General features: G+C 41.9%; 1 protein-coding gene across 1 annotated transcript; it reads left to right on the top strand.

Annotated features, from left to right (window-relative positions):
• Positions 1-118: 118 nt before the first annotated feature.
• On the top strand, positions 119-27,471 carry LOC144693152 (organic solute transporter subunit alpha-like). The gene is made up of 7 exons (XM_078562648.1): positions 119-339; positions 9,414-9,568; positions 11,233-11,306; positions 11,390-11,548; positions 17,484-17,595; positions 19,944-20,199; positions 27,120-27,471. The coding sequence occupies exons 1-7, from the start codon at positions 291-293 to the stop codon at positions 27,245-27,247; spliced, it is 933 nt and encodes a 310-aa protein (XP_078418774.1). The 5' UTR covers positions 119-290; the 3' UTR covers positions 27,248-27,471.

The raw sequence follows: 27,471 nt of genomic DNA, 5'->3' as shown, positions 1-27,471 counted from the left end.
TTGCAAAGTTCACTTTTCTCACATTACTTCTGGTTTCATTCTATTGGAGGCAAGGTATACTGCCCCTGATTGCGGTGTTTATTTTACTGTACAAGATGAATCACAGGGAAGTCCCTTTGACAATATCCTGTGCATTAGCACTGACTTCAATTCAAGTGCGCCGAAATATCAGAAAGGATTATTGTATTTATTGGGAGGAACTTAGAACAGTCCTTAACTGCTGTAAAATATTTAGTCTTGTCTGAAACTCCTTGAGCAACGTTTTGTTTGAAGCTTTGCCGACAACAATCATGTCAAACTGCAGCAAAACCTTGCCAAGTTCTGAAGATCAAATTAAAGGTAAGACAACGGATTATGATTTTAAATATTAAAATTGATCCAGTGTCAATACACAGTGTTCAATTTCTGAAAAGGGCAGCCTGTCAATCATAATGAATGGAAGAATTTGTATGGTGACCTTCACATCCTCGTGATGATCTAAATATGTCACAACTAACAATTTTTTTTTGAAGCATAATCACTGTTATTGTGTAGGCAAATGCAGCTGCCAAATTGCACAGAGCACAGTCCAACAAACAACAATGATCTGTTTTGATGAAGGATTAATGTTGGTCAGGAGAATGCCTGGGGCTTCTTCAAATACAATAAGAGCAGAAGAAAGAGGAACAGGAGTCACACAAGGAAGCAGAAAGTCTGCCTGCCGGTATAGAAAGTAATCCAGAACGCAAATAGCATGTTGGCCTTTATTGCAAGGGGATTGGAGTACAAGAATACAGAAGTCTTGCTACAATTGCACCGGGCTTTGGTGAGACAGGGTAGGTACAGGAAGGATTTTTCCCCTGGTTGGGGGAGTCGAGAACCAGGGGACACAGTCTCAGAATAAGAGGTCGGCCATTTAGGACCAAGACGAGGAGGAATTTCTTCATCAGTGGGTGGTAAATCTATGGACTTCTCTACCCAAGAGGGCTCATTGAGTGTGTTCAAAGCAAAAGTCAATAGATTTCTAGATACCAATGGCATTAAGGATACAGGGATAGTGGGGGAAGGTGGCATTGACCTAGTTAAATGGGAGAGCAGGCTCGAGGGGCTGAATGGCCTACTCCTGCTCCCATGACTCTATGAGACCATGCCTGGTCTCCATATCTAAGGAAGGATAAACGTTCCTTGATGTGGTACAGCAAAGGTTCAGTAGATTGGGTCCCAGGATGAATGATTGTCCTATGATGAGAGGCTGAGTAAATTAGGCCTATACTCTCTGGAATTTAGAAAAATTAGAGATAATCTCACTGAAACATACAACGTTCAGAAGGGGCTTGGCAAGGTAGACACTGAGAAATTGATTCCCCTGTCTACCACATCATACTATATTCCTTCTGGCACATTCTTGCCTATACACTTACCCTGTCTATATCCTACTGCTATGGGATCTTTTATGTCCAATTGAACAGGCAGAAAAACCCTCAGTTTAATGTCCCACCCAAAACATAATACAGGTTGGACATCCAAAATCCTACTGTCCAATAACGGGACATTTTTGAAATGACCGCTGGTCTCATTCCAGGGCCTGTATCAGTTTCAGATTTTTATTGTATTCAGGGCCTTTATTAGATTTGGGTACTGTACAGGTTGGATGTCCAAAATCCAGGAAAACCTGAAATCCAACATAGGTCTTGGTCCTGAGGTGCCAGATTTTGGATGTCCAACTACTACTCCAACACTGTCAGCAGTCCCTCAGAATGGCACTGAAGGAGATTTATGCATGGAGACAGGGGGCATGGCTGAGATGCTCTAAATCTCGCATCTGTCTTTACCAAGGAAGAAGGTGCTGCCCAAGTCATAGTAAAAGAGGTAGTTGAGACAATGGATGGGCTAAAAAATTTTAATGAGGAGGTATTGGATATGCTGGCTGTGCTTGAAATTGGTAATTCACCAGCCCTGGATGAGATGTATCCAAGGGTCCTGAAGGAAGAGAGATTGGGAATTGTAGAATCATTGGGCATAATTTTCCAATTTTCCTTAGACTCAGGAATGGTGCCAAAGGACTGGAGAGTTACAAATGTTACATCCTTGTTCAAAAAAAGGTGTAAAGATAAGCCCAATAACTACAGACCATTCAGTTTAACCTCGGTTGTGAGAAAGGTTTTAGAAACAATAAAATAATAGAAACAAAGTTAACAATCACTTGGACAAATGTGGATCAATTAAGAAAAGCCAGCACAGATTTGTTAAGGGAAAATTGTGTTTAACTAATGCGCCTGATTTTTTTGATGAGCTAAGAGAGAGTGTACTTCATGCATGACTTGGTGTACATGCACTTCCAAAAAGCATTTCATAAAGTGCCACGTAACAGCTTGTAAACAAAGTTAGAGCCCATGGAATAAAAAGAACAGTAGCAACATGGATATGAAGTTGGCTGAGTGACAAGAGTGTAATGCTGAATGGTTGGTTTTTGGACTAGAGGTGGATATATAGTGCAGTTCTCCAAAGGTCAATGTTAGGACCATTGCTTTTCTTGGTTGGTACTAATGATGTAGACTTTGATGTAAATGGCACAATTTCAAAATTTGCAGATGGCACAAAACTTGGAAGCATTGTAAACTTTGAGGAGGCTGGTGATGAACTCCAAGAGGACTTAGGCAAGCTGGTGGAATAGGTGGACAAGTGGCAGATTAAATGTAATGCAGAGAAGTGTGAAATGATTCATTTTGGTAGGAAGAATGAGGAGGGACAATATAAATTAAAGGATACAATTGTAAAAGGGGTACAGGAGCACAGTTGCGAGGGACCTGGGGTATATGTGCCTAGACCATTGAAGGTGGCAGGCAGGTTGAGAGAGCAGTTAATAAAACATACAGGTGCCTGGGCCTTACAAAAGAACATATAGTATAAAAGCAAAGAAGTTAGGTTAAACCTGTTTAAAACCCTGCTTCAGCCTCAACTGAAGTATTGTGTCCAATTCTGGGCACCAGATTTTTGGAAGGATTTGGAGGCATTAGAGACGGTGCAGAGAAGATTTGCAAGAACAGTTCCAGCGATGAGGAACTTCAACTATGTGGATAGATTGGAGAAGCTGGGGCTGTTCTCCTTGGAGAAGAGAATATTAAGAAGAAATTTGATAGCAGTTTTCAAATTCATGAAGTATCCGGTCAGATAGGGAGAAATTGTTCCTGTTGGCAGAAGGGTCAAGAACCAGAGGACACCAATTTATGGTGATTGGCAAAAGAAGCAACAGTGACATGAGGAAAAACTTTTTTACGCAGCCAGTGGTAAAGATCTGGAATGCTCTACCAATGTGTGTGGTGGAGGCAGATTCAATTGAAGCCTTCAAAAGAGAATTGGATAATTATCTGAAGTGAAAGAATTTGCAGAGCTACAGAGAAAAGGCAGGGGAGTAGGTCTAGGTGTGTTGCTCTTTCAGAGAGCTGGCATGGACACGATGGGCTGAAAGGCTTCCTTCTGTGCAATAACCATTCTATATTAAGTGTCAACCTGGATTGCATGCAGAAGTCCTAGATGGGGACATGAACCCACAACCTTTTGACCTAGCTGCGAGAGTGCTACCACTGAACCAGCCTGACACAAAGGCCCGGATTTTCGTGTGGGCTGAGGAAAACTGACCTGTGCATTTTTGCGTCTTCCGAAATGTATACTTGACCTCTGTGTGACTTTGCTTGCGATTTCTGCCCTTTCACACAGGGGTTGGGTTCGCAGTGCATTTTGTGAGCCGTGATGGAGTGTGTGAGGAGTGTGGGTATGGAGGTGGACCAGTTAGAAGGCCCCCTCCATGCACTCTCCATGCTTCCCCACGCCATCTCAGATCATTCGTGCACCTCCATGTTACCTCATCCCCCACCCATCCCTCGCCCATCACATTCCCTCTCAGATTACCCATGTTCCCCTCCCATGTATCCCCCTTAGCCATTCATCCAGTAAGCACTATGTGCAGTCCTCAGGGACCATGCAATAGAAATGGGAATTATTTGAAAATAATTGGAAAAAGAACCTCAAACAATATAATAGCACACTATCATTGATACATGGAAAGAAAATTAACTACTCCTCTGCAAAAATAATTGTAATCCTTTAAGCATCTTATGTTTGTAAACAAACAAGAAACCTGATCAAAGGCATACTCTGTTATTACAGTCACTTAAAAGTTTCATAAAAGCAAATTACTGCAGATGCAGTAGACCTGAAATAAAAACAGAAAGTACCGGAAGAACTCGGCAAGTCTGGCAGCATCTGTGGAGAGAGAAACAGAGTTAACGTTTCGCATCCAATATGACTCTTCTTTTGGCAAGATGTTGAACTCTTCTTCTTTGCCTTTACCTCCATGCTCACTTCTTTGAGCAGGAATCCTCCCCCTGCTCAATGGACCCTATCACCTGCCTCCAGTATTCTCCCTTCACCTGGACCCCTCCCTGTGGCCTCTTACATGCTCTTAATCTTTTCATTGAAAACTGGCAGCCTGACATTGGCCATTTTAATTTCTCTGCTCCTCTCGTCCCCTCTAACCTTTTTATTCTTAACTTACTGCACTTGGTTCTCTCAGGTCCAACCCTGACTTTGTTGTCAAAACATGCTGACAAGACAAGAATGGTGCTGTTGTTGTCGGGTGTACTGAGCTCCACCTTGCAGTGGCTGAGCGCCGACTCCCAGGTACTTCTTCCTACCTCCCCTGGACCATGACTCCACCACCAAACATCAAGCTATTGTTTCCAGGACTGTCATTGACCTCATCTTCTCTCTAGATCTTTCCTCCACAGGCCTCCAACCTCACAGTGCCCTAACCCTTACAGCCCACTTCTACCTCCTTTCCAAAATCCACGAACAGAACTGTCCTGGTAGACCCATCATTTCTGCCTGTCCCTGCCCCATTAAACTTATTTCTTCATATCTTGACCCTATTTTTTCTCCCCTTATCCAGTCTCTTCCCACTTACAGTTGTGATTCTTCTGATGCCCTATGTCATTTCAACAGTTTCTAGTTTCCTGGCCCTAACCATCTCCTTTTCACTATGGACATCACTTCGAAGTTTCAGTCATTCTTGGATCAGGAGATCATCTGCTGAGCTGAAGCCATTGTCAGTTTTGGAAACCCAACCAAGCATTCATAATAGCTACAGCTGTCATAACAAAACCTTCCAGCTACATTGCCTGAAACTGACAGAATAGAAGGTGTCACATTTCCATTTCAAAGTGAAGCAGCTGTCTATCAATGGAAGGGAGCAAGTGCAGAGATTTTTTTTAACTTCCAAAAGCCAGGGGTTTTTTTAACAGCCAGAGATATCAGTCAGTTCAAATCACAGCACAAAACATGACAGCAGAGGCTGACAGGACATTTTATTTTTACATTTTTTAATGTATTATGGCACTTTCTCTGAGGGTTAACTTACCTTTACAGGACAGTTCCCAAGATGACTCATTGCATTAATAACTCATCTACATTACCATACAGCATCTAATAGTGACATTTGAAGGTGTCAAGTCATTTAACATTCATCTCTTAGAATGTTCCCAACTTCTCGGCAGGCTTCCCAGAATGGTCACAAACTCTCCAAGGAGGTGCAATATTTAGTGCTTCCAAAACTCAAATTAAAACACAAAAATACCATGTGGGAAGAAATATAATTTTTTTGTGGTCCTCGCAATGTGGCCCCTGACCTTGGATGAGGTACTTGTGCATTTTGTACCCATGGTCTTCCCAACATGCCTAAAGGCCACATGAAAATGATGCTGAGTCAGGGAAGCAGAGAAAATTTGTTTCTCCAGCAAAAAAAAACTAAATTCAGCATTTCATGACCAGATTCGCACTTCCATTGGGAGACAAAAATCCAGCCCAAACACTTCAGTAAGTAACATAAAGTATGTCGTACACCTGTCTGCTATCATCATCTCTCCTTTTCTCCCCTCCTCTTCTGAAGATCCTATCTCAAGCGGACTTAATAGAATGATTGTTATACATGTCTTGGATCAGATTTGTTAAAAGCAATATTTTGTGCTCTTCAAATGGTGATCCATTAATGAATTGAAACAAAAGAAAGGAAGTGCTCTCTATATTTAATAATGTCCTTCCTTTATCGTCTGATACATAAAACAGCCTTCTTAAAACAATCAAGATCAAATTGAACCAGAAAACTAAAACAAACATGATTGCAGCAACAATAACTTCTATTAACCTGTTAATTTTAGAAACAGCAGCACTCAACATCTTCATTCAAAAATGGGTTTATAGTAATGAAAGTATTTTAAAAAGCTATTTTGATTACTTCATGTTCATGGGAGAAATCCATTGATGCATTAAGTTTTCTTACTGTGATTGTGCTTGTGTTGTGAGGAATGTGGGTTTAGAGGCAATTTTTTTTGATCCCTGTATCTCAGTTTGACTGAAGAACATGGGGGTCCTGTTTATTCATTATTCGTGTTCCTGTTTGTCCTGTTCTTATTGTTTTATGGGTGGGTTGCCATTGCTGGCTTATTTCCCCATTGAATTTCATCTAATTTCTTTCCGTATTGCATGCTACACAAATTTCAACCCTTCAAACTCAAGGGCTTCAGATCCATTGGGCAGACCTCAACATATAGAGTAAAGGGTTAACCCTAACATTACTCTAACAATAGCTACTGAGCATGTGCTTAAAGAACTCTCTGTCATAATGACAAACAAGGCACGGGAATACTCGATGAATGGTAGGACCCTGGGAAATACCGAGGATCAGAGGGATCTTGGTGTACATGTCCACCGGTCCCTTAAGGTAGCGGGACAGGTAGATAAGGTGGTTAAAAAGGCATATGGGATACTTGCCTTTATTAGCCGAGGCATAGAATATAAGAGCAGGGAGGTTATGCTGGAACTGTATAAAACACTGGTTAGGCCACAGCTAGAGTATTACGTGCAGTTCTGTAATCCGCATTATAGGAAGGATGTGATTGCACTAGAGAAAGTGCAGAGTAGATTTACCAGGATGTTGCCTGAGCTGGAGATTTTTAGTTACGAGGAGAGATTGCGTTATTTTCCCTGGAGCAGAGAGATTGAGGGGGGACATGATTGAGGTGTACAAAATTATGAGGGGCATAGATAGGGTAGACAGGAAGGAACCTTTCCTCTTGGTGGAGGGATCAATAGCCAGGGGGCATAGATTTAATGTAAGGGGCAGGAGGTTTAGAGGGGATGTGAGGAATAATTTTTCACACAGAGGGTGGTGGGAATCTGGAACTCACTGCCTGAAAGGGTGGTAGAGGCAGATACCCTCATAACATTCAAGAATGTGCACTTGCGATGCCATGGCATACAAGGCCATGGGCCTAGTGCTGGAAAATGGGATTAGAATAGTTAGGTTGACAGGTTGACTGTTTGACTGGCATAGGCTTGATGGGCCGAAGGGCCTTTTTCTGTGCTGTAGACCTCTATGACGCTATGACTCTATAATGATGTCACTCAGAAAGAGAGATGAGTGAGAAGAACCTAAAAGAGGAGCAGTAGGTCTGTCTTGATGTTCTGTAATCTTGTAAATAGTTAGTTATGTAAATAAAAGTACTTCGAAGGAAAGATCTTTGCCTCCAGCCAGACCTTTTACCAGAGTAAGACACCAACTGTATTCCGAGACAACCCAACAATAACAGACAACATACATTCTGATTTACTGCCAGACAGACTCATTTTGATTGTCAGTCTGGAAGAAGGAGAGGACCTTGACTCAGAAAGATCCAGTTCAATGCTTGCTGGCTCACTCGCAAGAGGCCGAGTGTTTCCAGAAGTGTGCAGATTGGGACAGCTCTCAACACTGGCTTCAAGCCCTCCAGAGATTTATCTGAAAATCTAGGAGCCATTCCAGCTGCTTCCCCTCTTCTGCCACAAAGGCTGCCACTATTCAACAGGGCTGCTGTTCTTCTCTTGCAGCTACTCGGAAAGTGATGCCACCCATTAACTGGCTGCAGTCTTTTAAAGGCTGCACCAGAACTTCATTTTCTTCCCTCCTTTATTGCAAGGGGATTTGAGTACAGGAATAAGAAAGTCTTGCTGCAGTTCTACAGAGCCTTGGTGATTGTGTGTGGTTTTGGTCTCCTTACCTAAGGAAGGATATACTGGCCAGAGGGAGTGCAACAAGTTTCACCAGAATGATTCCTGGAATGGTGGGATTGTCATGTGAGGAGAGATTGAGGAGATTGGGCCTATATTCTCTAGAATTTAGAAGAATGAGAGATGATCTCATTGAAGTGTACAAAATTCTTACAGGGCTTGACAGGGTAGGTGCAGGAAGGATGTTTTCCCTGGCTGGCGGGGATCTAGAACCAAGGGACATGGTCTTAGAATAAGAGGTAGGCCATTTAAGACCAAGATGAGGAGGAATTTCTTCAGTTAGAGGGTGGTAAATCTTTGGAATTCTCTACTCCAGAGGGCTGCGGAGGCTCAGTCATTGAGTATGTATGTTCAAAGCAGAGGTCAATAGAGTTCTAGATACCAATGACATTAAGGGATACAGGGATAGTGCAGGAAGATGTCATTGAGGTAGAAGATCAGCCATGATCTAGTTAAATGGCAGAGCAGGCTCAAGGGGCCGAATGGCCTACTCCTGCTCCCATGTTCTTCTTAGCAGCAGTAAACCCAAGAGGAAGAGTATTAGGGCTGGTAGCTTAGTGATAATGTTACTAGATTAACACTCCAGAGACATGAGTTCAAATTCCACCATGACAACTGAGGGGATTTAAATTTAATCAATAAATCTGGAATAAAATGCTGATCCTATTAATAATGATGAAGCTACTAGAATGTCATTAAAAAACAACCCATCCCCTTTACTAATACCCTTCAGGTGAGGAAATCTGCCATCCTTCTCTGGCCTGGTTTACATGTGATTCCAGCTCCATAGCAATGGAGTTGACTCTTCACTGCCCTCTGAAAGGGTCCATCAAGCTACTTGGTTGTATCAAGCTGCTACGCCAGATCGACTGCACTGATTCCAGAAAGTAGTTCACCACCACCTACTGAAGGACAATTTTAGGGTTTGGTTAATAACTACTGGGCTTGCCTGCAATGCTCCCATCACAAGAACAAGGAAAAAAATTAGTGATCCAAACTGAATAAGAAAATGAGGACCCCAGGGTGAAATTACCATGGGTCAGTGGTGGAGTCATACAGACAACTGCTATTCCCACCTAGCTGCTTACTTGCCTATTTCACCCATGAAGAATTTAGCTCATGATGTTGAGAACATTCCTTATATATTGGTTCACTAGACACATACAATGGAGGGAAATTATATCACAGAGTAATTGCCTTGCTTATTTAAATTTCATATGGATGGACATATAGTGATAAATTGATAATGAATATACTGTTAACATCAAGCTTTGATTACATTTTAAATAACAGTGTGATGCATTGTGGTAAATTTAATTTTCTTCTTTCAATAGGTCTCACTAATGCTGGCATTGCCTTCATGGTCATACTCAATATTGTAGCAGTTGCCACTTATGCTATCTTCTTTGAACTATGGATCTATTTACATAACAATATTGTAAATGACTTAATCAGGGAGAAGACCCTGTTGGTCCTTGGCTTATTCCCTGTAAGTAGCATGCTCTGAGGAAGTGTTATGTAGATGTATTACACAGATACTTGTGTTTGCAGTGATACTTGCACAATATGATTCAGCTGGTTTTAGGTATTAATGGTGATAAAATTTCAATACACTTGGAACAGTCACTGTAAATAGAGGATAATTTTTCCATCACCTTTGGTTCCCGAATGTTCTACATTAAGATTTAAACAGTTCAATATGTAAAATAAGGTATAAATTCTCCCGCAATTTTATTCAATTTTCTTGGTGCTATTTCTGACTTTTGGAGCAGAATTTGACTTTTTACTGTCAGGTAGGAGTGGAACAGCAGCTGCTAAAATAGAGCAGCTCCATTTCCCACTTCGTTCCCAACAACATACAATTTTAACCTCATTGGTTTATTTGGCAGATAGGGTGCCTGCCAGACAGGAGCCTCATGGATAAGCGTTAATTTGGTCCTTTGCAGTCAATGGGGCCCTGATGGTATTTTAACTGCAGCCTGAGTGAGGAGCTGCCATGGCTTTCCTATTAGGGTGAAGCAGGTCAGCAGATAAGCAGGAACAATGAAGAGGTCCTGCATGCAAGTGAAAGAAAATAACTGGTCGATCCTTGTCTGCTGGCAGTTTCTCTGCACCCTCTTCTCTCCTGTTTTGGGAAGGAAAGCCTGGGTTTGCTGGGCCTTAAACTAGGACAGCAAGTGCATTCAGATTTGGCCAAGCTCCTTCCCGCCTCAAACCCACTGGGTTAAAATTGACCCTTTGGTTGGGTACAGTTCCTAAGGTGTTAACACCTTGCCCAAATGACTGTTCTTTATGTGTAAGCCTAACCAGTGGGGACTGGATGTTTCTGTGAACTACTGCTTCTTTTGGGATGGGTGTAGTGTGTAAAATGGGGCGCCAAGGCCTACTGCCTGAAAAACCCAATTTACTTCATGTAGGAATGCAAATGAATAGTTTAAATTGTTCCTTTACTGAGCCAGAGAGTTTAATTGTCATTGTCACATTGTTAAAAATATACTTATGCTGTTTATTTCCAGCCCAAATTTTCTGTGGTGAGTTTAATGAACAATCAATATGCAAATCCAGCAAGTTCTTAAAAACAACAGAACAAGATGCTATTTGTGCAACATAATGGGTAAAGTGGTGAAACTTAACTAGCAAATTCTGTGATTCACAGCTCATGACATATCTCTCAATCCCACAAATTTGCTGACCAATTTGTTCATTAGTAATGCCATGTGCCTTAACATGCCGTTATTTTTGCAGCAAGATTCGACCCAGTATGGTATCAATTAAGATTCACATAAATGCACTTTCCAACAGGGTTCATTGGATAATTATTAGGGGTGCTGAGAGACCAGGAGCATTGAAGACTAATTATCTCCCTGGCTGAGATTGACTAACTAAATGGGTATCAAATGCAAATAAAAAAAATTTAAATTCTATCATTGTTGTTATCTATTTTTAGTATTTAAAGCACTTGTACATTCTTGTCCTTTGAAGGTCTCAATGTAAAAGCGACTCATAGTGGAAAATGGTTTGGAGTTTGGACTGATATTTTCATTTCAGCCAGATGCAATTTAAGTGTCGTTTCATCCTAAAGCATTTCATTAAATTGTTTTGGTGCAGTAAAGGACTTACCTTCAGCAAAAACTCATGTTCTTTTATTCTTAGGTAACTACTATTGCCTACCAATTGGTGATGTTTGTTCCACGAGCTGGAACCTTGGTTGACTTTGTGGCAGCTGTGTAAGTATAATTGAAAAAGTACTTTGGTAAATGAATGATGAACTCGGTTTTAGCAGCTAATCTGATTTTTTTACCTTTTACAGTTATACGTGTATAGCTTTGTTTAGTTTCTTCCACCTTACTATAAGTTACCTTGGCGGAGTAACTGAAGCTATTGAAAAACTGCAGTATGTGGACGCTTTACTAAATGTGGGACCTTGTTGCTGTTGCTGTACCTGTCTTCCAAAAGTCAGGATAAACAGGTAAACATATTTATTTGTGATTTTTTCCCATGTAATAAATGCCTGCAATATATGCCAATATTTATTCTCTAATAAGGATTAAGTATGCACTTCAGAGAGCAGATTTTATGAATTTTCACTCCTGGAATTTTCTGTTGGGAGTATTTATTAGCAACTTGACTGAACACCTGGTAGTAAAGCTCCACATTGGGAGTACAACTTCATAAGATCTACCTTTTTATCAGCCGTATAGAGCAATTTGTGGATGCTCACAGGGACACCAGCCGCCAGCAAATAAAATGGGTTAAAAATATAGTAACGCCTATCCTATTCATTCCTTAGTCCATTTATTATGAAGAAGAATGGGTTATAAAAGTGATTTCAAGGTACTGATTCCATGATAAGGTTTAGTCATAAATTGTTTGAATTTTTCTATTGCAGTTAATGTGTAATCATTGCCAAGCATTTTAATTCACTTTTTTCATTTGTTCTTTTTTCCTCAATTTCTCCTCATACTATTAACTCACTTGAAAAAAATTGACTCATGTTTGGACATGGCTCAAGCCTCCTTTGGGTTGAAATTATATTTTGTGATATTAATTATAACATGCATTACGTTGCTTTGTGCATTGTTTAATTTACTTTTAGAAAGCTGGTGCCTTCTTTAAAATAGTGAACAGTGGGATTACTGTTACAGTGTAGGGAAACGGCTAGTTTGCATATAGCAAGTTCCCACGAAGAGCATTGAGATAATGACCAGGTGTGTCTGTTTTACTGCTATGGATTGAGGAATAAATATTGCCCAATATACTGGAAAAGCCATGCTCCTGTTCAAAATAAATGTCATGAGATCATTTACATCTACCTAAGAGTCCTCCATATAATATCTCAGCGGAAAGACCACAGGCTGGATTTTCAAAGCCCATTCTGGCAGGCCCAAGATTTCCTGCTGTAGGTCGGTATGCCGGTTTGCCAGCACAGTTCTGCTCCTGAGCCAGTTTTGAAAATGTCAGCCTGGGGCTGAACAGCTACCTGCCCTCAAGTGGCAGGTAGCCAATGAAGGTGATTAAGGCCACACTCCCAAGTCAACTGGAATTTTCCAGTCAGCAGGCGGGTCCCCTACAACATGGCCTTAGTGAAGAGGCTGCCACCTGGTGGAAGACTGAGGGTCCAGCCCTCCAGTGGGTTTTTTAAGCCTCCCTGCAGCCACTTGGCAGCTGTGGCCTCTTTCTATTATTATATTTTTTAAAAGTGTTCAGAGGGCGTCTCAAGATGGAGGCACCTCGCTCTCGCTCTCTATCCCTATACTCTCTATCTCTCTCCCCCCCCGCACTCCATGCCTTGGCAACTCCAACCTGGGACTGTGACTGTGGGATCGCCAATGTGTCATTGCTAGAGGACCTCCTATTCATTCTCCACCCTTGGGAGCCCACCTGTCATCCTTAATTGAACAACAAGCAGCTCTCTGGCTCTTAATTGGCTGGGCACTGAAAAATCACGTCAGGAGTCTATTTCTAATGTTCTGATGCTGTGGGACAATAGACAGCTGAAAGTCCACCTGATGTTGGGTTTCTGTAAGACTCTGTTCCAGGAGTTACATTACCCAAAAGAGGAGGTCAAGAATTGGCTGAGTGGCAAAAAGCAGAGGGTGATGGTTGAGGGGTGTTTTGTGACTGGATGCCTGTGTCCAGTTGAGTTCCACAGGGATCGATGCTTGGTCCCTTGCTGTTTGTGGTATATATAAATGATTTAGACTTGAATGTAGGAGGGTTGGTCAGTAAGTTAGAGGATGACATGAAAATTGGTGGGGTGGTAAATAGTGAAGAGGATAGCCTTAGATTACAGGAGGATATAGATGGGCTGGTCAGATGGGCTGAACAGTGGCAAATGGAATTTAATCCGGATAAGTGTGAGGTGATGCACTTGGGCAGGACAAAGGCAAGGAAATACACAATAAATGTCTTTCCTTAACAAAAGCATGAATTACCTGGAAAAACTCAGCAGGTCTGGCAGCATCGGCGGAGAAGAACAAAGTTGACGTTTCGAGTCCTCATGACCCTTCAACAGAACTGAATAAAATTAGGAGAGGGGTGAAATATAAGCTGGTTTAAGGTGTTGGGGGGGGGGGGGGGGGGGGTGGGGGGGGGTGGTTGTAGGGACAAGCAAGCAGTGATTGGAGCAGATAATCAAAAGATGTCACAGACAAAAGGATCAAAGAGGTGTTGAAGGTGGTGATATTATCTAAGAGAATGTGCTAATTAAGAATGGATGTCAGGACACACAAGGTACAGCTCTAGTGGGGGTGGGGTGAAATAAGACTAACAGGGCATAAAAGGTATAGATTTAAAAATAATGGAAATAGTTGGGAAAAGAAAAATCTATATAAATTATTGGAAAAAACAAAAGGGAGGGGGAAGAAATGGAAAGGGGGTGGGGATGGAGGAGGGAGTTCAAGATCTAAAGTTGTTGAATTCAATATTCAGTCCGGAAGGCCGTAAAGTGTCTAGTCGGAAGATGAGGCGCTGTTCCTCCAGTTTGCGTTGAGCTTCACTGGAACAATGCAGCAAGCCAAGGACAGACATGTGGGCAAGAGAGCAGGGTGGAGTGTTAAAATGGCAAGTGACAGGGAGGTTTGGGTGTTTCTTGCGGACAGACCGCAGGTGTTCTGCAAAGCAGTCGCCCAGTTTGCGTTTGGTCTCTCCAATGAGGAGGAGACCGCATTGGGAGCAACGAATGCAGTAGACTAAGTTAAGGGAAATGCAAGTGAAATGCTGCTTCACTTGAAAAGAGCGTTTGGGCCCTTGGACGGTGAGGAGAGAGGAAGTGAAGGGGCAGGTGTTGCAACTTCTGCGTGGGCATGGGGAGGTGCCATAGGTGGGGGTTGAGGAGTAGGGGGTGATGGAGGAGCGGACCAGGGTGTCCCGGAGGGAACAATCCCTACGGAATGCCGCCGGGGGGGTGAAGGGAAGATGTGTTTGGTGGTGGCATCATGCTGCAGTTGGCGGAAATGGCGGAGGATGATCCTTTGAATGCGGAGGCTGGTGGGGTGATAAGTGAAGACAAGGGGGACTCTATCATGTTTCTGGGAGGGAGGAGAAATGTCTTTCCTTTATCGTCTGATACATAAAACAGCCCTCTTAAATCAATCAAGATCAAATTGAACCAGAAAATTAAAACAAACATGATTGCAGCAACAATAACTTCTATTAACCTGTTAATTTTAGCAACAGCAGCACTCAACATCTTCATTCAAAAATGGGTTTATAGTAATGAAAGTATTTCAAAAAGCTATTTTGATTACATCATGTTCATGGGAGAAATCCATTGATGCATTAAGTTTTCTTACTGTGACTGTGCTTGTGTTGTGAGGAATGTGGGTTTAGAGGCAATTTTTTTTTGATCCCTGTATCTCAATTCGACTGAAGAACATGGAGGTCCTGTTTATTCATTATTCGTGTTCCTGTTTGTCCTGTTCTTATTGTTTTATGGGTGGGTTGCCATTGCTGGCTTATTTCCCCATTGAATTTCATCTAATTTCTTTCCATATTGCAGGCTACACAAATTTCAACCCTTCAGACTCAAGGGGTTCAGATCCATTGGACAGACCTCAACATATAGAGTAAAGGGTTAACTCTAACGTTACTCTGATAATAGCTACTGAGGATCTGCTTAAAGAACTCTCTGTCATAATGACAAACAAGGCACAGGAATGCTCGATGAATGGTAGGGCCCTGGGAAGTACTGAGGATCAGAGGGATCTTGACATACACGTCCACCGGTCCCTTAAGGTAGCGGGACAGGTAGATAAGGTGGTTAAGAAGGCATATGGGATACTTAACTTTATTAGCCGAGGCATAGGGTATAAGAGCAGGGAGGTTATGCTGGAACTGTATAAAACACTGGTTAGGCCACAGCTAGAGTATTGCGTACAGTTCTGGAATCCGCATTATAGGAAGGATGTGATTGTACTAGAGGGAGTGCAGATGAGATTTACCAGAATGTTGCCTGGGCTGGAGAGTTTTAGTTATGACGAGAGATTGGATAGACTGAGGTTATTTTCCCTGGAGTAGAAGAGATTGAGGGGGGACATGATTGATTATGAGGGGCATAGATAGGGTAGACAGGAAGGAACTTTTCCCCTTGGTGGAGGGATCAATAACCAGGAGGCATAGATTTAAGGTAAGGGGCAGGAGGTTTAGAGGGGATGTGAGGAAGAATTTTTTCACCCAGAGGATGGTGAGAATCTGGATTTCACTGCCTGAAAGGGTGGTAGAGGCAGATACCCTCATAACATTTAAGAAGTATTTGGATGTGCACTTGCGATGCCATAGCATACAAGGCTATGGGACGAGTGCTGGAAAATGGGATTAGAATAGTTAGGTACTTGTTTGACCACGCAGACTCGATGGGCTGAAGGGTCTTTTTCTGTGCTGTAGACCTCTATAACTCTAAGCTCATAAGTGATTTTAAAGCAGTTTCATTAAATAGTTTATTAAGAAGCAACAGTTCCAAAATAATGGGGAGAATTTTCCCCATGTCGGGCGAGCCAGTTGGGAGCAGGCATGGGTCAATAAAGGCCAGCCCGTCATGACGCATGGCCAGTAGCGCTACCTGAAGTCTCTTATGCCTGATCATAGTATTTGATTCATTCATTGTATGTGAGGCAGAGTTTCTTGGAGTTTCCTGAGAATGAAAAATCTTACAGATGAGATTCATTTGAGCCAGTTTCCAGCTGAGTTAAAATTCCACTTGGCAGAGGCAGCAAGAGTCCTCAGTGGTTTTATTCACAGGTGGTTGGGATCCAAGTGGCCGTGATGCAGACCCTCGTTTGTCCAGGAGGCTCTTTAAAAGCCCACCAGTGACTACAGCATTGTCAGCTGACGGTGGATTTCACACTGAAAAGCATCCCTCACCATGTGATCACACATCTCTCCTTGTGCACTCCTCTGGAACTTTAAATTTTAATTGTAATTGCATGGGAAATGGGAAAAAGCAAGAGAGCAGAAGCAGCACACACTTCGGTTCTGCCATCAGGAATGGCACACTATTGACTAAGACCCCCTCATGACTTCATTTCCGTTGAAAGTGTAGTACTGTATAAACAGGGCATGAGGTTTTAGGTTGTGTTAATAAAGAATACCTTTCCTGTGGTTTAGAGTTTAGTCTATGTTGATTTTAGTGTGTTTGTTACAGAAAATGTCTTAAAACATGAAATCTTGACATGTGACCCTTTGAGTTGGTCAATGGGAAATTCATCTCTTTTTTTAAAACTTATCAGTTTCTATGGGGATTGTAACAACATATTTAACTGTCTTATCTGACTGCTTCAAGGGGGTTTCCTGCTCGTTTCCAAACGCAACCCCGTTAAATATGGGAAGAGTCCAGGAACATGTCGGATTTTCCATACACAGCCATTTTCTGGCCTCCCTCCCCCCACGCTTACCCAATCCCTCACACCCTTGACAGGTAATATTTCACCCATTATCTTTAAAGTCAATTAATTCTTTTGAAGTTCAGCCACTGTTGTTAGACAAACATGGGCATAAGTGAATGACCAGATAATCTGTTTTCAGTGAGGTTAATTAATATGCTTGGAGAACTCAACTGCTGTTCTTTCAATTTTACACACTTCAGCTGGAGGATGAGGTCTCAGTTCAATATCATTTCAAAAGGCAGCTCCTCCCTCATTACTTCTAAATCAACATAGATCAATTACGTGACAATATTCTGACACAGATATAAGAATGATAACAACTGAACCCAGGTGATAGTTATAAATATGATAAGGCGTAACACAAAGTCTTCCTATTCTATCAAATTTTTATCAATTAAAATCAACAAAGAGAATAATTTTGAAATAAGAAAGATGGGAAGACATCTTTTGAACAGTAAATGTATAACGTTATTTTAATATTTAAAATACTCATTTTTAAATGCTGGGCTATTTGTTTCACAGAAAAGCTTATAGAATTCTTCGAATTGGCATTTTGCAGACGTTGATTCTACAACCCGTGCTTCAGTTCATCTCTGCAGTCTTGTGGGCTGATGGAAAATATGACAGTGGAGAGGTAACTTCTGAGATTTGCTTATTTCAATGCTAATACGCAGATCTAGCAGTCTCAAATAAACAAATAAGTTTGTAAGCTTTGGATCCATTTTGTAATCTCTGAAATTCCTGACACTGTCCTAGAATAAAACTTCTTTAAGTGTGTGTCATTAGAAAGTTTGGAATATTCTATATATTCTGGTAAATACGGTGAAATTTTGTACTATTTTTGTATTTTCTGTGTTATTAAAAGATTCTGTCAATTTGTGAACTGTTTAGTGTTTGAGCCCATGCAAATTAGGAACATGGCTGACACTGTCCAAATTAATTTGGCCTCTATATCCTTTTAAGACTTGGGACAACAACTGTTGATCGGCATTATCTAACATCCAGGTCTGAGAATGACTTTATATATCTGGTTTTTACTACCCACTATGGTTGTGTTGCATAGAGGCAAACTGATGTTACCAGAGCTCTGCACATCCAAATGGTGGAAGCAACATTTGATGGATTTTTGTTGTTTCTATACTGTCATTATAAAGATGGTAGAAATTCCCTCACACATTTTATTGTAAGTTATGCTGCACATCAAGTCACTTCTGAGGATGTATCTGCCTAACAAAGACTCATATGCACTCTTGCCAAATGTTTAATGACCTACCATAGAATTGCATAGAAATGCCAATGCAAAGCAAGCTGCTCAATCCAACAATTTGATGCATATCCTATAATCTGATGTGTGTACTCTGTTCTTATTTCCCATTATTCCCTCTTCCTTCAATTATTTATCTACCCAATTCTTAAATACTGACCTAGTCTCCATTTTAATCATTATCCCCAAGGCCGCATTCCGCAGCATCAGAACCTTTGGGGCAGAAATTTATGTTCCCCCACTGGTAGGTGTGTATGGGGGCTGCGGGGGGTGGGGGTGGCCATAAAATTCTTTGGATGGCCTTCCCATTGGGCTGTCACCCGCCACAGCCTTTCTGTAATTTTACGGTAGGTTGAGTGAGGCCTAGGCTAGCCCTCCCCCCATGCCCCACCCTTGCCCCAATTGAGGCCTTTAAGAGGCCAATTAATGACCACTTAAGGGCTGTTTTCCACCCAGCCTCAATTTTCAGGATGGCAGGAGGAGTTGAGGGGCAGGGAAGCCCACAAAGTGCCCCTGCTGAGGTCTTGGGCAAGAAGGTGGGGGGACACCTCCATCAATGGCCTCCTTTTAACATTGGGTGACCTCCAAAATGTCTGGCCCCTTGTGGGTGCTTCCTCGCCCCCCGCCATCACCACCCTGGCCTCTCCAGCAACACCCCAACAACCCCCTCTCCATCCCCCCCCCACCAGGCCTCATCTCCCCTCCCCACCCTGAGACTCCCAAAATGTACCAGGTTCTGGTCTCCTGGGACTTAGACTCTGGGGACCACTTGCAGTCCCAGCCCTGTCCGCTGCAGCTTCTGCTGCTGCTGGGATGAGGCGGGACTTCCTTCCGCCTTGGAGCATTAAAAGGTTGCAGGGCAGCCAGTATCAGAGGCAATGTGTTCACTGCTGGCTCTTCAAGTGGGGGGAAGAGAAATTCCACCATTCAAAAAACCCTAGCCTTGGTGTGAAAAGAAACTTATCCTGCTCCCTCTCTCCTAAATCACCAACATTGAATCTTATGTCTATGCACCTTCATTCTTGACCCTCAAATTATTGAAAACCTTTGTTTCTATTGGTTCAACTACAGAAGTCAGCTGCACACCTTAAAAGTGGCATTGTCAGCAAGAGAATGTAAACTGTTATCTGCAAAATGGTAGTGCGCATGTCTCAAAATGTTCCAGATTATATTGGCCACAATTATTTTGAAGAGACAGACACATCTAAATCTGAAATGACCAAATTTGTGAAGTTTGAAATTGAAGGTTGGTTTGATATTCATCTATGGGAGTCAACTTTGCCCAAGCCTCTGCTTAATATGTTGCCTTATTTCACAATGCTCAAAAGTAGCATGAATTGCTTCACCTCCATTTGATGCCATCCATAAACTGCCCAGATGAAATGAACAACTTTTGAGACTGATGGGGACAATCTTATGTCATGATACTGAGCAGATTACAAACAGCTTTTTCTGAATACACTATATCACTAGACTTCTCAATTTAGGGTTTCATCCATGTAACCTGCAAAGTTTACCTTTCCTTAACTTAAATCAGTTTTAATGAGGTCTCCAATGACTTCCTTCTCAGCTGTAACAAATCTGTGATTCTGTAATATCATGCTCTGGTAGGTTTAGAAAATGTTTGTGTTCTGATGTTGTAGAAAAACCTTAACATGGTAGCCAAAAGGCTAGAACTTCTTTTGAACTATACCTATCAGTGAAACTTTGTGTTACAGGTACATCCAACCAATCCCTTGTTTTACATCAAGATCATGCTGAACATATCAGCTCTATCATCTTTATATGTGTTTAACTTGTTACTGAAGGCTGCCTTTGGAATTGCAGAAGCAAGTTATCATCTCATGGCCAAATATGCAATTATAATTGTCTACACCATCCTGAGCAATCTGCAGCCACTGATTCTTGAGTGCCTTGCAACTTATAATGTCATTCCCTGTGTGAGCCTATATTCCTCAAAAGGCAGAGCATCACGTAAGTGGAACCTCCATTAATATGAAATGTCACTTGTCAATAATGAATGTGAAAAGGTGTAGGAAGGATATCTTAACAAATGGAAATTTAAAAAAATTATATATTAACAAAGACAATGCTTTTATTAACACTTGCACTTGATTATAGATATTGCACTTCTCAAGGACAATGAGACATAGATTATAAATGTTGACCTTCCCAGTGATGCCAACATCCTATGAATGAATAAAAGAAAATTAAACTGATAGATTTTAGTATGGAATAGCAGTTTTGTAATTCTGAATATGTATTATCCCTCTGAAAATGTTATCAGGATTTTAATTTTACTTCAAAAAATATAACCAGGTTCAGACCTTCAGTTAAGTCTTACTGATGACTATCTCTTCCTACAACTCTTTTACATCTTTCTGTTTTTATAATTTTCTTCCCAAAGGTTATTGCCCAAGTTAGACCTAAGTCTATCTGAATTTGGAACATCTGCATGGTGCCTGGAGCTGACCACCCACTCCATGGTCTCTATGCTTTGTGCCAAGCACTGACACAGGTCAGAGCTGGACTCCTCCATCCTCTCATGTGTTGCGCACAAGCTCTCTGGCAGGCAGTCCCGTGCACTTGGCATTTCCTGGTGTTTTATAATCAGCCTTCTTCACTAATCTAGATCCCCGGGGTCAACATCCAAGTCCTTTGCAGATAGGATGTGATCTCCGCCTCCGATGAGCTGGCTCCTCTGGCATCCGATCCCTCTAACCTAGGTCCTGTACACCTGTGTCCAGTGATTCAGCATGCGAAAAACCAATCTGTAGCCTACTCGCTAATGTACCCATGGCACCTTCTCGATTTCTGCTTGCTAGAGTCAGATTGAATGATAGTGCAAAACTTCACAAAGGCTCCTTTTCCTGGATTGTGGCAGGGCCATCTATATTTTCTGCATCTAAAATGAAAGAGAGGGACAAATGTTAACTTTTAGTGCCAAGGTAAGCAAAGAGAGATGACTGACTGCTGATTGCAGCTGCATTTTGTCATGCAGTGTGTATAAGGTGGGATAGAAGTGAGGGGGAAAAGAGGGTAAGGTGCAAAATATTCCTGTGGGATATCTCTTCCCACATTTTCACTTACCTCGGCCAGTGGTGACAAGATATATAGTGGCCTAGCCATACTCTGGTCATTGTTTGCTCTCTAATGTTATGCACCACCTCCTCTAGCAAGAAAGAAGGGAATGCGTTAGCGGTAGCTTTGTGAGCTCTTTTGAGGATGTGTCTGTTAGGTTGAAATAGTACTAACATTGTGGGCAGGATATGAGGTGTGGGAAAATGGGCGTTCCAATAGCCACAATAGTACGAGTTACAGAGTGTGTAAGTATGAGGAGGAGGAGGAGGAGGAGGAGGAGGAGGTGGTGGAGTGAAGTGTGCTGCAGTAATTGTAGGAAAGTGAAGGAAGGTGGGGATGGGGAGGGCTGTGAGTTGTGGGATTGCAGGTGTTCGCAAAGAGTAATTGAGCTGAGAGTTACAGTTTTTATTTCTTACCTTGACAACCCTGATGACATCATTAAGCTTCTTTCAGCATGCAGCCAGACCATGGTAACTGAGCTCTTGACGTTAACTTCCTGAGCCACCACTGCAACTCTCACCTCTCAATCAGACGGTTCTGGGTTCAATCCCGATTCCAGGACTTGAGCACAAAATCAAGGCTGAAACCCCACGCAGTACCGAGGGAGTGCTGCACTGTCGGAGGTTCTGTCTTACGGGTAAGATATTAAACTGAGATCCCGTATGCCCCATCAAGTGGATGTAGAAGATCCCGTGGCACTATTTTGAAGAAGAGCAGTGGAATTAACCTCAGAGTCCTGGCTAATATTTATTCTACAAGCAACATTGCAAAAACACATCAATTGGTCATCGCCACATTTTAGTTTCTGGGATATTGAAGTGTGCAAACTGACCTCAGTGTTGAGTATGTGAGTGTGGGTGGTGGTGGGGTGAGGTGGGGATGGGGGTTTAGGGGAATGCTTTCTGCAGATCTTCCATCCATGTTGGACAGTTTCAATGTTTTTCTGCTGCCTGCAGCCACAGTGTGCCCTTCCTTTAAGAGGTGTGGCTGCCTTTAAGTGGTGTCAGTGATATCTGATTAGCGGCCCTGCCCAAACAGATGTGTAGCAAAAAGGCACTTTGTGTTGTGCTGGCTACACGCCAGTCTCAGCATAATGATGAATTTCAAGTGGCTCTTGCCAGTTCTCAAAAACTCTGCCTATTGGAACGTCCTAGTTTTTATGGTTACTAGATGAAACTTGACAAGATTGCATCTGGAAACAAAATGAACAATGTTGAAACAACAATTTGTGATTGCGTATGTAATTGGAGGTCCTGAAATCACCCGATCTGATCAGGATATAAGGAAAATCCCATCTTTGAAGTTACCAAAACACCTGAGTAGTTTCTTGAAATTTGGATCCACGACTCCTTTGGTCTTCTGAAATAAAGCTGCCATCTGAACTTTCATTGGAAAATATCACCAAAAAGTTCAGACATTAGCAACAAAGAGTTAAACATAACACGTTATAATGCAGGAGCAGTGCGAAGCAGGTCAGCATCACTGTGAAGAGACCGGGAGGGGTCGGAAGTGGGTCAGCACCCCTGAAGTGAAGGAGAAAAAAAATCAAAATCTGACATCAGTGGCTCGTGAGTATTGCTGCTGCTTTTCCATTCTCCAAAGTAGGGCTGCATGAACGGCAGGAAACAGCAAGAGCAGAGTGGGGCTACCCCCCGTCACCGGGAGAGCAGAGCGGGGCTACCCCCCCGTCACCGGGAGAGCAGAGCGGGGCTCTCCCCCATCACCAGGAGGTAGTCTGTGGGTTCAGAGTTCATGTTTCGAAAGAAAGGTCAAAATGTGTCTTCACAGCAAAGCAGGTAGGAGATTGGCGGATGAGTGTTTTATTTTTATCTTATCTAAACAAGAAAATAAACTAGTGAGTTTTATCTTTCTTGTTTTAAAATAAGTTTAACTACTACCAGTAAGGTGTATTAAGTTTTATTAGGATATACCAGTAGTCTTAAGGTTTATTCATATTTGTAAGGTTTATTAATTGTCGTAAAGTTTATTAGTATTGGTAAAGGTTTATTATCAGTAGCAAGGTTATTAACTAACAAATGGATGAAAGGCAGGGCTGCTCTAACCTCTAGAGTGCATACCTTGTGCTATGTAAGAACGCAAGAATAACCATTTGTGCAGGAAGTGTCATCAGTTGCAGCAGCTTGAGCTCCGGGTTTCGGAACTTGAGCAGCAGCATGCATCACTGCAGCGCATCTGTGAGATTGGGAGCTTCATGGATAGCACGTTTATAGATGTGGTCACCCCACAGTTTAAGAGTATGCACGGAGAGAGGGAATGGGTAGCTACTGTTCAGTCAAGTAGAAACAGGCAGGAAGTGCAGGAGTTCCCTGACTGCATCCCATTCTCCAGCTTGTATTCAGTCTGACTAATGATGATAGTGATGGTTCATCTGGGAAGTGCAGCCAAAGCCAAGTCCATGGCACCACGCTGGCTCAGCTATACAGCGGGGTATAAGGAAGACTGGAAGAGCAATAGTGATAGGTGGCTCATTAGTTAGGGAAATAGACAGGTATTTCTACGGTCACAGGCATGAATCCAGGATGGTGTGTTGCCTCCCTGGTGCCAGGGTCAAGGATGTCACTGAATGGCTGCTAAGCAATCTGTGGGGGGAGGGAAGAACCAGCAGTCGTAGTCCACATTGGAACTAACGACATAGGCAGAAAGAGGGATGTGGTCCTGCAGTCAGAATTTAAGGAGCTAGATAGGAAATTAACAAGCAGGACCTCAAAAGTAGTAATCTCCGATTACTCTCAGTACCATGCATAAGTGAGTGTAAAAATAGGAGGATAAAGCAGATGAATGCATGGCTGGAATGATGGTGCAAGAGGGAGGGCTTTAGATTCTTGGGACATTGAGACCAGTTCTCGGGGAGAAGGGACCTGTACAGGCCAAATGGGTTACGCCTAAATGGGGCCAGGCCAAGAGTTCCTAGAGTTGTGTTCATGAAAATTTTCTACAGCAGTATTTTCCTAGTCCAACAAGAGGACTGCTGGACCTGGTTCTTGGGAATGAGGTGGGCCAAGTGAATCAAATATCAGTAACAGAACATTTAGGAGATAGCGGTCATTGTATCATAAGGTTTAGGTTGGCCCTGGAAAAGGACAAAGAACAATCTAGACTGGGGGAAAGCCAACTTCAATGGGGTAAGAATGGATCTGGGCCAAATATATTGGAATCAAAGGTTGGCAGGAAAAATGGTAGCTGGAACAATGGGCTTCCTTCAAAGAACAGTCTGGGCACAGTCAAGGCATAGTCCCTCAAAAGGGAAAGATAGAGTAAACAAATCCAGAGCTGCCTGGATGAAAAAAGTGATAGAGATTACGATGAAGAAGAAAATGTGCGCTTGTGACAGATGTCAGGTGGATAATATAATGGAGAACCAGGCTGAATATAGAAGATTCAGAGGGGAAGTGAAAAAGCTGATAAGAGAAGCAAAGAGAAGAAAAGAGACTGACAGCTAACATAAAAGGGAATCCCAAACTCTGTTATAGTCATATAAATAGCAAAAGTGTGGTAAAAGGAGGAATAGGGTTGATTAGGGACTACAAAGGGGTTTTACAGCATGGAGGCAGGGGGAATATTTTGCATCTGTGTTGACCAAAGGTCTACCCAGGCCACAGTAAAAGAGAAGTTAATTAATACAATTAATTACAATAATAAAAATATAATATTAATTAATAAAATAATATTACTTAAAATTGGTAAGAAGGAGGTAGTAAATAGGCCGTCTACACTTAAAGTTGAGAAAGCGCCAGGACCAGATGAGGTGCATCCAAAGTTACTGAGAGAAGTGAGAATGGCCATAATTTTCCAGTCTTCCTTAGACTCGGGTAGCTTCAGGAGAGTGGAGAATTGCAAATGTTACACCCTTGTTCAAAAGGGTGTAAAGATAAGCCCAGCAACTACAGGCCAGTGAGTTTAACCTCAGTGGTGGGAAATCTTTAAGAAACAATAATTCAGGACAAAATAGCCACATGGACAAATGCCAGTTAATTAAGGAAAGCCAGCACGGATTTGTTAAGGGAAAATAGTGTTTAACTAATTTTCTGGAATTTTTGTTGAAGTGATAACAGAGGGCTGATGAGGGCAATGCTGTTGATGTTGTATATATTGTATGATGTTGCATGATGTGCCTGCATGCCATTGTAATGTAAAGGTGCTTGGCAGAGCAAGGGTTAATGTGAGACTGGAGAATAGCTCCACACACTGTATGATGTATAGAGTCACATGGTAATAGACTGAGAGAGCAATCTAGAGAGAGCATTCTGGAACTAGCCTGCATGGAGGTAACAGCATTATACATGACCATACCTTGGGTCTGTAAATAGTTAAAGACTAACAATAAATGGTTCATGTTTAAATATACAACTCTCAAGATCTCACCATTGAGACATCTAAAGAACCCATATTACAGCAGTGTACATTCCAAAAGGCATTTGATACAGTGCCACACAGCAGACTTGAGAAAAATTATAGCTCATGAATAAAAGGGAAATTAGCAACATGAATGCAACACTGGCTGAATGACAGGAAACAGAGAGTCGTGGTTAATGGCAGTTTTTCAGGCTGGAGGGAGGTTTGTAGTGGAGTTCACCAGGGGTCAGTGTTAGGACCCTTGCTCTTCCTGACATATATTCATGACCTAGACCTAGTACAGAACTTCAAAATTTGTGGATATGAAACTTGGAAGCATTGTGAAATGTGAGGAGAATAGTGTAGACCTTCAAAAGGACATAGGCAAGTTGGTGGAATCGGCAGACAAGTGGCAGATGAAGTTCATTGCAGAGAAATGTGAAGTGATTCATTTTGGTAGGAAGAACATAGAGCGTCAATATAAAAAGGGGTGAAGAGGGTGCAGGAGCAGAGGGACTTGGTTGTATATATGCATAAGGTGCATATTGAAGGTGGCAGGACAGGTGGAGAGAGCAGTTAATAAAGCATACAGTATCCTGGGCTTTATTAATAGGAGCATAGAGCACAAGAGCAAGGAGGTTATGTTGAACTTGTATAAGACACTAGTTCAACCTCAGCTGGAGTATTGCATCCAGATCTGGGCACCGCATTTCAGGAAGGAGGTGAAGGCATTTGAGAGAGTGCAAGAAAGATTCACTAGAATGCTTCTAGGGATGAGGGATTTCAGTTATGAAGATAGATTGGAGCATTTGGGACTGTTTACCTTGGAGAAGAGACCGTTGAACAGAGATTTGCTAAAGGTATTCACAATCACGACGGGTCAGGACTGAGTGGATAGGGGCAAATTGTTCCCACTTGTGAAAGGACTGAGAACAAGAGGGCACAGATTTAAAGTAATTGGCAAAAGAAGCAAAAGCAACATGAGGAAAAACTTTGTCATGCAGCAAGTGGTTAAGGTCTGGAATGCACTACCTGAGAGTGTGGTGGAGGCAGGTTCAATCGAGGCATTCAGAAGGGAATTAGACTGGTATCTGAAAAGGAAGAATGTGTAGGGATGCCGTGAGAAGGCGGGGGAATAGCGCTAGGTAAATTGCTGATTCGGAGAGCTGGTGCAGACATGATGGGCTGAATGGCCTCCTTTTGCACCGTAACAATTCTATATTCTGTAATTGCTCTTCATTTTTCTCCTTTCCAGTTTCTTTGTTTGTATGTTTCTTTTGTTTTACCCTTTAACTTCACTTTTATCTGCTTCACTCTTAATTCATGTTTGTTCCTGTAATTTTAATCTTTGTCTTATCAGTAGTTTAGTACAGAAACTAGATATTGTACCAACTTTTTCTGATTTTCATTCAATTTCTTAGCTCACATTTACATTCTAAAAAGTCTCATTTATTTTACAGAAATAGACCACCATGTAAAGATCCTGGAAATGTTTGTATTTCTACTTATCTCCAGAAAGTATTATCGGAAACGAATGCCAGAATCTACTCCACTGTTTTTTGAAAATCCACTTCACACTATGCCTTGATTTGATGGTCTTTCTAATGGATCAAATTATGTTTCATGCCTGCTAGTGAGTTATCTGTTCAAAAACTGAACTTTACAGAGATATATGACATGAAATTCTATGAGATTTAACTGTTTGTGTTGGATTGATTTTTGATATTTCATAATGCCCCACAAAATGTATTTTCTTTGTGTTGTCACAAACAGTTATTGCCAAGCCATAAAAGAGTAGAGAACTTGAATATA

Source organism: Cetorhinus maximus, chromosome 18 (genome assembly GCF_964194155.1).
Source record: "Cetorhinus maximus chromosome 18, sCetMax3.hap1.1, whole genome shotgun sequence".
Taxonomy (NCBI): Eukaryota; Metazoa; Chordata; class Chondrichthyes; order Lamniformes; family Cetorhinidae; genus Cetorhinus; species Cetorhinus maximus.
This window is presented reverse-complemented; position numbering and strand designations above follow the sequence as displayed.

Excerpts from the sequence above, each read along its gene's own strand:
- LOC144693152 (XM_078562648.1), top strand. The coding sequence starts at position 291 with ATGTCAAACTGCAGCAAAACCTTGCCAAGTTCTGAAGATCAAATTAAA. Across the intron at positions 11,307-11,389 it reads GTTGACTTTGTGGCAGCTGT|TTATACGTGTATAGCTTTGT; the intron begins GTAAGTATAATT and ends TACCTTTTACAG. Across the intron at positions 20,200-27,119 it reads CTCAAAAGGCAGAGCATCAC|AAATAGACCACCATGTAAAG; the intron begins GTAAGTGGAACC and ends TTTATTTTACAG.